Raw genomic sequence first — 13,165 nt, forward strand, 5'->3', positions numbered from 1 at the left:
TGCTTAGTTACCAGATAAAACTATAAAGTTGAATATATGGGAATCTCAGGGGCATAATTTTTAGCTACAAGCAGGGTGTCAAATAGTTATTAGAGCTCTATAGGAACCTGTCACTAGCTGTATTTGTGAAAATAGTGGTGACGGGTTCCCTTGAAGTCTATGTCCAATCATTGCAGCTTTGTACTTTCTTGTACTAAAAAAACAGCGCCACACCTGAACATGGTTTGTGCCGGTATTGCAACTCAACAGTATAGAGATAAATGAAGCTTAGTTGCGTCACAGTTTACACTGTGCAGTGCTTCCTTCCACCCACGGCTGGAAATGCCAAGGTAGAACACGGGGAAGGGGAGACAATGTAACAGCCTGTGAAGCTACAGCACAGAGCGGCTCTGGTAACGACCCCCCCAGAGCCCTTCTGACTCATTAGCATCATTTTAAAAAGTTGATTTTTAGAAGGAAAGAGGTCATGAATACCAAATATATGCCACAAAGACTGCCACAGTCACAGTGCCTGGATCTATAAAGGTGCGTTCATACTTTCAGTTTTTCAGATGCAGTTTTCGATGCCCAAACCAGTTTAGCATACGTGGAGGGCAGTGAAAAAAAAGAGGAGGAGCATCTCTTAATTTACTGATGGTAAATGTCCCAAACCTACTTGTTCCTTTATTTAAGATAGGGGATGCAAGTCCTGGAATAGCCGGATAATGATAAAATAAACTTGATAAAAATATTCAAATGAGTCGGAGGCGCTCCTGGTCCCAATCACAATCGGCGGACTGGACCAGACTGCCATGAACACTGAGGGGTCGTGCATATATTAGCAGGCAGTGGCAGTGGTTTCAGTAGGCCCCTGGGTGACAAACCCTCAGTAGGCCCCTGGGCATCAGAGCCTCACTGGGCCCCTTTGCAGTGAACTCACAAGGTGGCATTAAGAATTCAGAAACTTAAAAAGTTTCCTGTTCCCTAAAATATTCCCTAGGTTATCCCAAACAGCCCCCTCATGGTTATTTTATATAAAGACCCCCTCACCCCCTATGGATTCATTAGATACAGCCCCCTCACTCTCCATGGATTCCTTATGTACGGCCTTATGTGGGCCCCCCAGCGGTCTGGGCCCCGACACTTGTCCAGGTGTGCCCAGCGCTGGTGCCGGCCCTGGCCAGCACCTATGAATGTAAAAGTGAACCATTCTCATCCGGTCCACCCCGCGATATGCATCAGTGTACGAGTATTTGTTATTTTTCTAGCGTAACCATGTTCCTATTTGCATCCAAACCGCCTGTAAATCCTCCTGCGCCCTGTAATCCCGGCTCATGTTGCTTGTCCTTGCACATATTTGGAGTCGTAGAATGCCAGTAACACGGGGAAGAGGCTCCAGAAGTGAACTCTCTGCAGGTTGGGTGTGTGATGCCGCTATATGTACACTAAGCTCTATGGGAACAGATTTTTCTAATTTCTCTCATATATATTTTTTTTAAAAACTCATTGTAAAACTCTTTAATATAGTTACATTACAATTTCTCTTAAAGGGAACCGGTCACCAGATTTTACCCCATTAAACTAGTCAGCCCATCAGGTTGGGTATGGAATGTCCTCTCCCGTTTACTTATGAAAAAAAGACAAAATATCCAAAGTAATGTGAAAATGAGCAGAGAAGAGTCATATTTTGACTCTGATGAGCTTGCAGGCGTAGTGCCCATTCAGACACCACTATCTTGGGTTCCAAAGGACTTAGAAACATGCTGCTTATGTCATGTTACAGATAAGAACCTCTTCTTTCAGACTGCATAAGGATTGTGTCGACAGAACCAGAGACACAGGAAGTTAAAGACGCCTTTAACTTGGACGTTTCTCAGCTCATTTGCATATGACTCTGGAGGAGATCTTCTTATAGATAAACGGGTGAGATTTCACATCAATGGGGGAATTCTAGAAAGGACATTTCATACCCTACTGGAGGAGAACAGCGATTGCTAATATAGAAGCTATATTGGAAGGGATGTCTGGATGTCTATTGTTAGCCAAAGTATGGCGCTGTGCTAGATAAACATTAAAGGCACTTGCACCTTTAGTTATTGGATCAGGGTGGGCGATTTGGATCAGAATCTACCATAATACAGACAGTCGCCGGGTTACGTACAAGATAGGTTCTGTAGGTTTGTTCTTAAGTTGAATTTGTATGTAAGTCGGAACTGTATATTTTATAATTGTAACCCCAGACAAATTTTTTTTGGTCTCTGTGACAATTGGTACCAGGAGTAACACTAAAGCTTCATTACAGACCCCTGTGATAACTGTTGCAGCTGATTATTGTAGCCTAAGGCTAAAGTACAGCAATGACCAACATCCAGAGGTCCGTTTGTAACTAGGGGTCGTATGTAAGTCGGGTGTTCTTAAGTAGGGGACCGCCTGTACTATGATTTTCATGGTTTATCATGCGCATAAATATTTAATAAATATTAATTTTACTATAAAAGTAACATTGTATAGAGTGGTAATATTCAGAATATTAGATTTTTCCCACACTCGTGGGACGATTGCAATGTCCAGGTGCAATAAAGGGTTAACTCTCGGACCATACCATCGTAGGCTGCTGCAGCAAAATCTATACCGTGACACAGAACAGGACACAATGGGCAGGCCGAAGCAGGAGAGAACAAAAATAGCAGAGGGAAAATGTATGTGGCTGTGTTTATATGTGATCATGTGCTTTAAAACAAGACCCCCCGCCCCCCTCCCACCGGTATAAACAAAAAGTGAACTTCCCAAGATGGAGTTAACAGTAGAGAATTGCTAAAAGAATAGTGCAGATCAACACTGCCACCTGGTGGCGGGCGCCTTAACTGCAAAAAAAGATTATTTATTTTTCATCTTATACCAGATGGAGCAGAGCTGAATATGTCAATGTCATGGTCAAAACTGCAGTTCAGTTCAGTAAAATTAATAAAGGGGGTCTCTATTCAGGACCCTAGTGTCTAGGCAAAAGTAGAGAACAGTTGCAAAGAGCGTCCTGTAGCTGTCCGGTAATATTACAGGCAGCCCAATGATATAAATGGTCAGGATGTAATACTCAATCTCTCCAGTGGGGGCACTGCAGGGAGGCTGAACACCTTACAGTCAAGTGATGCCGCTCTTTGTGGTAGGACACTTTATGATTTGCTGGTTTTCAATGGTCGTTTCTAATGTGTAGAAATTATCACAAGTGGAGAGCCCCTTTATCTAAATGCAGTATCAGAGCGACAAATCGAGCTCAACGATAATCGCAGGTGAAATATACACAAGGGTTAAAGGAAATCTATCACCAAAATCCTTCATGATAAACCCTTCATACTGTGGTAATACATGGCCTCCTTCCTTCTAAAATCAACTTTTATAATTACGCTTATTAGACAAAAGTCCTGTGGGAGGGGTGTTACTAGAGCTACTCCATGCTACAGATTCAGAGGCTGTTACACTGTGCAGAAGCAATTCCCCCTCCCGCTGTGTGCCGAAACTTACTATGCTGCAGTGAGATTACATCAAGTGGAGAGGAAGGGGGGGGGGAGTGCTGAGGGAGTAGAGGGGGAGACTGTTTAACAGCTAGTGAAGCTACTGCATGGAGCTCTGGTAACATACCCCCTGGGCTCTTCAGGCTTTTTTAGCACAATTTAAAAAGTTGATTTTAGAAGGAAGGAGGTCATGGATAACAAATTACCACAGTCACGGTGCCTGAATGAGTAAGTGCCCCTGGTTTATCATGCTTCATTTTGATGGGTGATTTCCTTTTGAAGGGCCCATGAAACCAAGTTCTCAACTTTTAATCCCCTAGTGATGTTTACACTTTTAACCCTTTTACTTTACCATTTTACTCGGTTTTATTGCTATTTTAGCTCCTATAACTCAGTGACGGTCAGAGCGGGGACTCAGAGATGCTGTTTGTTGACAATGTGCTTAGATTATCAGGGTACAGGGTTTATCTACACTTATTTAGCTTCTGAACATTCTACTAGTATCTGACACATAGAAAAAGGGATAAGACAGATCAGAGATGAGAGGATGAGATCCATGAGATGGATATAAAACACAATGGAGCACATTTACTTACCCGGTCCTGTCGCCATCCAGCGGCGCGTTCTCCGTCAAGGATTCGGGTCTTCTGGCGATTCACTAAGGTAGTGCGTCCAATCTCCACTAGGTATCGCTGTTGCGCTGAAGTCTGCCGGAGTGCATCATCTTATGCTGGTGCAGGTAAGCGCGTGTCAAGCGGCACTTTTTTAAAAAAATTTCAGCGTTTTTTCCGAATCCGCCGGGTTTTCCGCCGGCCACACCGCCCGGAGAGTCTGTCGCATGCATGCCGGCGCCGATGCACAACAATCCAATCGCGTGCGCCAAAAACCCAGGGCAATTCAGGGGAAAACGGCGCAATTCAGTAATATTCAGGAAACCCGACAAAAAATATCGATTCGGGCCCTTAGTAAATGAGCCCCAATGACACTTTCAGCACTGTTGCATCTCCAGTGGGAGGGGTAGCATGTAGAGAGCACTCTAGTGTGCAGACAACAGAAGCTATTAATGAGAAGAATGCAACGATAGTCAGAAGACTTACGGCCGTATCCAGAGACAACCAAAATTGTATACAACAGGACTGAGAGACAGGTTGGTATTGTATTTGTGAAATGCTGTATTTTTGTTAATTGATTTGTAAAGCGCTATGGAATTTGATGGGGCTATATAAAGATTATTGTTATTATTATTAACAGTGAATTAGAGAATGTGTTATTTTGTTATCCTGAGTATATCTGAGAATCTTGTCTTCGTGGGAATACCCCTTTAATGAATAATTTCACCATAAATCAGCAGTTCTGTGTAGCTGGGGGTGGCAAACTATGTGTAAAAATATCTGATTGTGTTGAGGTTTACCACTAGATGCTGCAGGGCGATTGTCCAGCTACCTAAACAGAGAACTGGGGCGACATTGAACATCTGTTGTATCTAGATAATCTATCTACAAAGTACAATTCTTTGGTTTCATACTTGGGGAGACTAAACCATAACAGTACAGATGAGACCACCCTTTAAATTCGCCTTGAATTTGTTGTATATTCCTTATCCTCACTGTGTAGGGCGCTTTAGAAGATTCCCTAACATACATTTTTTAAGGAAAATTCCATTTTAATCTGCTGGTGCATCTGTTATTTTTTTGCCTTTCTTAAAATAGGGATGACAATCATTTTGCAATTTTGTAAAAGGGAACAGATTCATTGGATAATACATGGTTCTGGTCCTGAAGGGGAGGAGCAGGACTCATTTCATTGTATTCCTAGAGCCTGGAGTCCTGCTCCTCCCTCCAGGTCCTGCCCAAGGTAGAATTCAACGAATCAGCTCTGACTGGAGGGTTCCTTTAATATCACCTCCGAAAATGCTCCAAATCAGAGGCAATTTTTTTTTTATCCACTTTGAGTGAACAGATCATTTTAAGAATATCAAGTTTTGGTTGAGAACGTGCACCAAAACTTAATTCCCATCCTGCTTAACCGTAGGGCATCTCAGCAGTCAGACCCCCAGTATTCACGTTGGAGAAAACTCTTAATCTACGCCAATTATGGAAAATGTATACACAGCAGCCAATGAGATGAGGCAGAGCAGCAGGGAGGAGGGAGTAAGCAGAAGTGACCCAATAAAGAGGGAGGGTGTGTTTCTTAGACTCCTGTTAGGCTATGCAGTTTAAGAAAATTTACCATCAAAATCCATCATGATAAACCAGGGGCACTTATAAATCCAGGCACCACAACTGTGGTAATCTTATATTTGTTATCCATGGCCTCCTTCCTTCTAAAATCCATCTTTAAAATTTTGCTAATGAGCCTAAAGGGCTCTACCAGAACACTCCTACTCCCTACTGTAGCTTCTCTAGCTTTTATACTGTGTATGAGCACTTCCCCCTCCAACTGAGTGAGATTACAGGAGGCAGAGGGAGGAAATGGGAAGTGCAGGGGGAGGGGTGTGCAGGGGGAGGGAGGGGGCTGCTGAGGGAGCAGGGGGAGTGTGAGAGAGTGCAATAACCTGAAGCTACAGCATTATGGGGCTATGCTGCAACCCTACTGGTTCATTAGCACAATTTAGCAGGAAGGAGGCCCTGGATTACAAATATAATGACCCTGGTTTATCATGATGGATTTTGCTGGTAAATTGCCTTCAAACTGTAGTCAAAGATCCCAGGTCTGCACTATTGGAGAACAGATAGAAAGAAGCAAATAGTAAGGAAGTTTTGAGGCCATGAGTGTAGAGTCATACTATATATATACACATAATGTATACTTTATATATAAACTATGTGCTTTATAAAGCGGATGTATAATGAAAGTACATGTGACTTATATTTCTATACGATTATGGATAAGCCAATGACATTTCCAGTGTCCGCACGAGGAATGGATGACAGATTCCACCCTGTTACCCCTGTATCTGTACGTCTATGTGAGATAACACATGGATACTTCCCCGAGCACAGGATCTTTCCATAGACACTTATTCCATGGCTTTCCACATATCTGATTAACAATGTGCAGATACAAACATGTCCCAGCTATAAATATGCATTGTACGCTAGAATCAAAGCTCATAAATTATAGATTAGATCCTGTATCAGCTCCAGGCTTCAGACGTATGGATACAGCACGTGGCGGTGGAGCTCCATGATTCCCAGGTTCTAGACCAAGGAATGATAGGACCGGATACAACTACATTATAGAACGTCAAACAAAGGCTAGATCTATGGAAACCATCGAGTGACCAAGGTGCAGAGTTTAACGGTGACAACACTCGAAGGTCTTGGTGGATCTGCACTGAAGAATCTCTTAGGCATAACCACCAAGACCCGTCATGTCTGAACAGGAATACATGGATCTATAATTCATAGAGTGGAGCATAACGTTAGAGACAAGACAAGTCTGTGAAATGATTTTATACTTGGGCATGTAATGTTTACATTTCCCACCAGAGGCACTATAGAGTAAGGGCGGCGGCACACGACTACACTTGGCCGGTGAATCAAGGATCGTCCATTGGTCGGATTTCATGGACCAACCAAAATTCTGATCACAGGACTCTCTCCCCGCAAAAGAGCAAAGCCAACCTATAATAAAGATTACATATGATGCTCGGAGTCCAGTACCAGGCACTGTGATCGGTCAACCAAATCCAGTCAATGTATGGCCAGTGATTTACCAACTGATTGTGTGCCAATGGACTAGGGCTCAGTTCATACCTCAGTTTCTTCATCAGTTATTGGCATTAGTTACTTTGAGTCAAAACCAAGAGTGTGGTCAACCCCACTTAGTGTGGCCCAAAAAAAAGCTGATGCAACAAACTGAGATTTGAGGTGGAATCAAGAAACAGGTCCATCAAGTCCAACCTATAATCTCTCAGTGTGGATCCAGAGCAAATTACGCAGGAGATGAATGCCACTTAACCAAAAGTGTTTAGCCAATAAAACTCTACGGTCAAAACCCAAAAACCTAGTTTGCATAACTTCATATATTTTCACATTCAAGACATTCAGGCCCTTCTTGAGCTTTTACAATGATCAAGCAGCGCAACATCTGGGAGACGTGAGTTCCAAACCCCCATTTTCCATAAGATAGAAGTGGGTCGACTCAGTTTGAAATGGTTTAACTCAGCACTGGTACCATCCTTTTCCACTTCTTCTCCCTCCGATGACATAGTTGACCCAGAGTTGAGCAGTTTGGACATGTGACACGATTACTGCTTCCGATGACTTGGTACCAAGGCTGAGGTGGGTACAAGAACCAAGTGTTTTTAAGTTTTTATTAAAGTATATGTGTGTGTGAAGTACAATCTGGTTTCTACCAGCAAAACGTAACCAATTTATAACATGAATATTAGAGTACAATCTAGAATATCTTGGGATACCTCCACTGAACTCAGCCTGAACCATATCAACCCCCTAGACACAAGGTCAACTCCACTCTCCAACCCCTTATTACATTTCATGAAATATCCAGAAAAAAAAAAATCACCCATTTCACAGTTCAAGAGGATCCTGCTATTTATTGTGATAAAAATCAATGAGATACGAGACGTTCCAATCCAGGAGTGAAACAAATGTGGCCCTTTCAGGCCTCGAACACTAAATGCTTTCATGTATGGTCAGTGGACTATACGGCAGGAAGGCTTGTCTTTCATAAAGCAGTGTATTCTCTTTTTTTTAATCACTATAATACTTCATTCAAGAAGCGGCACATAGGATTTGTCTCAAGTTCCCGTTACGATTATTGGTGGGCGTCCTTGGGATTGTTTAAACTGGCAGTGCAAACCATATTAAAATAAGTCAGAGGACACATTCTTCCCCGGCTACGTACAGCTGGGATTCAAAATATTGCTCTAAACTTGCGACCCAAGCTTCTTCTCTTTACAAATATCTTCTAATTACAATCATATCAGGAAAAAACCTCCCGACCCTGCAAGACTAAGACCTCTCAGTTGGTGCTAGGATGTAGTATGATGCTTGTATTTCAAAGGATGTCCTATGAAAATACTGTAACTCCTGTAAAAGAACGGTTCTCTCCGGATACTTAGTTGGTTGGTCTACACCCTAAAAGGTCAACTTATAGCATAGCATGCAATATAAAACACCTTGCTTTGTGGATGACAAGAGGACTAGGTCATTGGGTAGCAAGAATGGTCCCAACTTTCCTGACTACTCTGGTCTTCAACTCTTTGGAATGATGTCTCTTCTACATACTGAAAGCCACGGCACAATTCTGAATCCAACCATCAACGGATCTTCATAGTGACCTTCATAAGCAACTGGTGTAAAGTCCCAGTTGGTGCCTTTGCTCACGTGACCACTATTCTAACCATTGAAACTGCTGACAACTCACAGAATAGATCAATACGGTAAAAACGAAGCAGCAGCCAATGACCTAAAACTTCTATCTCACTCCCATCAAGAAGACTTCTTCCGTGATGCAGCCATTCTGTTGAGTTCACTCCTGTAGGCCGATATATACCTGTTACTGATATTCTCAATGTTGCATGCCTTCATGGAGTGCACACGGCCAGCAGTTTTCGAGGAGTCAGTCGCTCTTTCAATATCACTTTATTGGAAACATACTGGAAATTTTGGGATTGCAACGAACCTTCTTCAGGACTATTGTGTAATGTAAAACAAATCCTATATAGCCTTAAAGCTATGGGCCGATCATCTAGTCATCATCCTACTGTGTGGTCTTCCAAAATTACATATACAACATTTCCACAAAACAAAATTAGACAATGTTCCAGCATATTGTCGCCCATGATTAGTAACAACTCAATGGCCAGGAACGACTATATGATATGTACTAAAAAGCAAAAAAAACCTGAACATGCTACACTTCAAGGTGACGCCAGCGACCATGACTCTGAAGCAGCACCGTAGAATTAGGTTAACGTCGATCATATGTTGTGCTAATTTATTACAGACGGGTGACATCGCGGATGATAAGTTTCATGTGTTTGGCATACTTTGTATTTTTTTTATTGTGTTTTGTGAACTAGAGATTTGAGGAGCAGATTATATTCGGAGACCAGCTTTTTAAGCTTGGCAAACGCAAAAAAAAACGAGAAACGAGTAGAAAGGGTTTTTTTTGTAACATTAGTCGGCAGATAAATCCCAGAAAGCCGGCAAATTGGTGTTGGACGAGATAGTGTTTTTCACAAGTGATGCTCGTTTCAAGTGGTGCTTACCTGTTTTTTTTGGAGCGCTCATCTTTTCCTCTTTTGACTCCAAATATTCTTGTAATCAGCGTGCTGAAGAGAAGCGTGGAGGAATTTCTCACCTAATGCAAACAGAAAACGGTTGAAACAAAAATATCACAGAGGAAAAAAGACTTGCAGATGCCTACAGAGCTTTTGTTTTTTTTAAAAACACACACACGCCCCAGAGCCAACCAAAGACAGATCCTAGGAGACAGATACAGTCAACGTTATTATTCTGAAACACTTATGGACCACCTCGCTTTGAAAACTACTCAAATTTTTCAAGAAAGCTTCAATAACAAAACTATGCGCTCAACACAAATATTCGGCTTTTTATTATCTTCGTCATACGGCCCAAAACTTGCGCAGTAATGGATATGTTCAACTCGGTTGAGGGATCAAGCAAAAACATGAGCGGATCCAATGTGGCAAAATTTATAACAGTTCAAGAGCACCACAGAAACACGAAACCGCAGGCAAAAATAAAAAAAAATTGCCTATTAGAGCAGCAGCCTATAAAACATGGCTGACCATAGATGTACTATAATTATTGGCTGGAAACTGAGAAACACATGGTTTCCTCCCGTGATTCCTAAGCGGTCTGTTCACATAATGGGGCAGATATACTCAAATTAGGTTTAGTCAGCGGAAACAGACACGATGGTATGAAAAAGCATCAAAAATTATACTGGATGAAAATTTTGCTACAAATTTCAACTGACTAGCTTTGGGGTTTTACAGGTTTTGGGCACCATTTCTGGAATAAAGTAGACTTGTTTTCCATATCCTTGTGAACTACTATAGGGTTGGACAAGGTGGAACCATATTTTTTACCATAGACCCAAATGCTCCCTAGTGAATCTGTTACTTTCATTGTGCCAAACTCAAAGCCGACTCCTTTTAAATGACGATTTAAAAGGGTTAGTTCCTAGATTACACGTAAGCGAAACAAATGTTCTTGTTGGTAAAGTTCATCATGGCCATGGTCCTCAAAGTCTAGGGCAGCCTTCCAACCCAGTCCCCTCACACAGGAATTGTGAAAAGGCCGGGCAGGTTACTCCCGAGCTATCCAGAGGCAGGAGAAGGCATGGGAACAAAGACTTAAAGTGCTCCACACACAACAGACTTTGTGGTCTTTGTGGTCACTTTGTCCTGAGATCTTGGCCAGGGGGCCAAGTGTTCCACAGTCAGATATTAGGGACCTTCGCTCTAGAATCATTCCACCTGAAACCTACTCTTAGACGTAAAATCAAAACACGGATACGATGAGCCTCCTCAATATCTACACAACATCCAACCAACAAGGTCTTTGGGCCGATGTCCTACACATGGTGACCACAGCCAAGCACCTACAAGAGTACAAAAATTCTGGAAAGAACCTGGAATAGTAATCGGCACAGTGACACCGGGTGTAATGTGCAGAAGCTTTTCATGTCAGAGGACAAAGGCGTCTTCTGTGCCTCGGTGCTCGTAATCAGTTTATGATGCTTATCTAACTACGTTCTGCAGAGGCGACATCTTTTCAACTATTAATTCCCACAGATAGTTGTACTGATGTCTGATTTTACTCTGTTGTCAGATTCAACCCCGACTGAGGATGCCAAGTTTGACAGCTTGGTTAATTGTTAGTGTGCCTACAAGTATATATGTTTTCTATGCGTGTCATATTCTGCCTGTGCCGAAAGAGAACTGAGAATTTGTTACGATGAATTTTTTTTTTTTACCCGGGAAAGGGAATTACATCCCTCAGCTAAGCACCAAAAATAATGAAAGATGAATAATCTTGAAATTTATGTTTTAACATTTTGGGGATGTCAAATTCATTAGATGCTAACCCCGCCCCTTTGCTCGTGTCGACTTCGACCTCGTGAGAAATCAGGCGGACGATTGTACGGCGGGTCCTGTCTGAAGTAGAATTGTGCTATAGCCTGCGCCACTTGGCGTGGAGGGGGGAAATTGTTGCAATTCCTGATTGTACGTCAATTCTGAGGCTGCTGGGATCACAGGACTCTAGGAGGCCGCTTTTATACGCTGTGCTTTGAAATGCATTACAACAGCTGAGGGTAATTGCCAGATTACACTGCTGTCAACATTGCGTTTATAAAAGGCATGCGTTAACGCCAGGTGTGGACCCACTCCCAGAGAGAAGCTACTCCAGAAATTTAGGCATTTAGACCTTAAAGGACACCTGTCATCAGGTCTTTGTCACTAGTCCTGTCACTACTACCTGTTGGAGCAGCTCACAAGGATCCCATCCCAGCCTTTATCTAGTTATTTCATACATTAATCATTGTAAAATCATCTTTTCTTTATCATGTAAATGAGGCTGGTCACATGGTCAGAGGCAGTGGTGTCACCCCTGTTACCCCTCCCCTCTCCTCCCCCTGCTCATGTCTGTGTGTAATGTATAGTAAAGCATGGCTAGTGTGTGTGCTGCATCTGCTGACATGCTACATCCTCCTAATACACAGGTGAGAGACACAGACATGAGCTACACATGAATCTGACATGTTCTGCTATAACATGGCTGCCTAAAGCTGCTGTATCTATCCTATACACACACAGGCTGCAGGGGGTGCCAGCACCAGGAAGCACATCATTATACAGCCTCACATCATTATACAGGCTGTCAGTCAAGCACTGGGGGTGTGGCTGTGCCTCCCACTCATGAATAAGCTGGACAGCTTGAATATTCTAATGCTTCATTGGACATTTCACAGGTCATTTGCATACAGCTTTAGGACCTCATTGCTTAGGTTTACAGGCATGTAGAGGGACAATGAAGGGATAGAGGCAATGCTCTCTAATGGCAGTTTATGAAAATATATTTAGTTTAGGGGGGTTATTTTGCATGACGGGTTCTCTTTAAAGCTTGCATTCAGGCTCTAGCTACATTTGTTGCCAGTTCTCAAACGCGAGTGTTTAAGTCTCAAAGCATCTGCGTTCGGGAGCAGCTCATGTGAGGCCAACATGTGAACGTAGTCTCAAGCAGCAATGTGGTCACCATTTTTATAAACTAGTTGACTCATATTAGGGTTCTGAATCGATGCTGAGGCTGCTGTGATCACAAGACTTTATTATCCAGACACAAAGCCAAACCTGCAATGCTCTATGGCTGTATTTGGGCAGAGTTGCCAATAATTTAACCTACATATACGTTACTACCTGTAGCTTTAATTGCATGAAAAAAAGGGCTACAACAACTGTCCTCTACATTGTCCGGTATTGAAATATGTGAAGCAATCCGCATGCAGAGGTAGATTTCACTTCGATAGAAGAAATATCAATTTACACAATTTGGACTGTGGGTTGGGTTGTGTAGAGCTCTATTCACCACCCCACCCCCCAGCACATTGAGGGACAGGGAATTTACAGTGCCCCCTCCACCATTGTACCACACGCCAGAGTCTTTGGCTGACTAGTT

At 42.6% G+C, this 13,165-nt stretch overlaps 1 protein-coding gene across 2 annotated transcripts in view; it reads right to left on the bottom strand.

The window, feature by feature from the left end:
• THADA (THADA armadillo repeat containing) overlaps nucleotides 1–13,165 on the bottom strand; it is a 354,225-nt gene that overhangs the window by 225,163 nt on the left and 115,897 nt on the right. The window contains exon 26 of one of the 2 annotated variants that reach the window (XM_072140258.1): nucleotides 9,730–9,821. In XM_072140258.1, coding sequence (XP_071996359.1) covers nucleotides 9,730–9,821 — 92 coding nt within the window. The remainder of the gene's footprint in view (nucleotides 1–9,729; nucleotides 9,822–13,165) is intronic. The other variant, XM_072140259.1, reaches the window with a different exon arrangement.

This window comes from Engystomops pustulosus, chromosome 3, assembly GCF_040894005.1.
Source record: "Engystomops pustulosus chromosome 3, aEngPut4.maternal, whole genome shotgun sequence".
Classification (NCBI taxonomy): domain Eukaryota; kingdom Metazoa; phylum Chordata; class Amphibia; order Anura; family Leptodactylidae; genus Engystomops; species Engystomops pustulosus.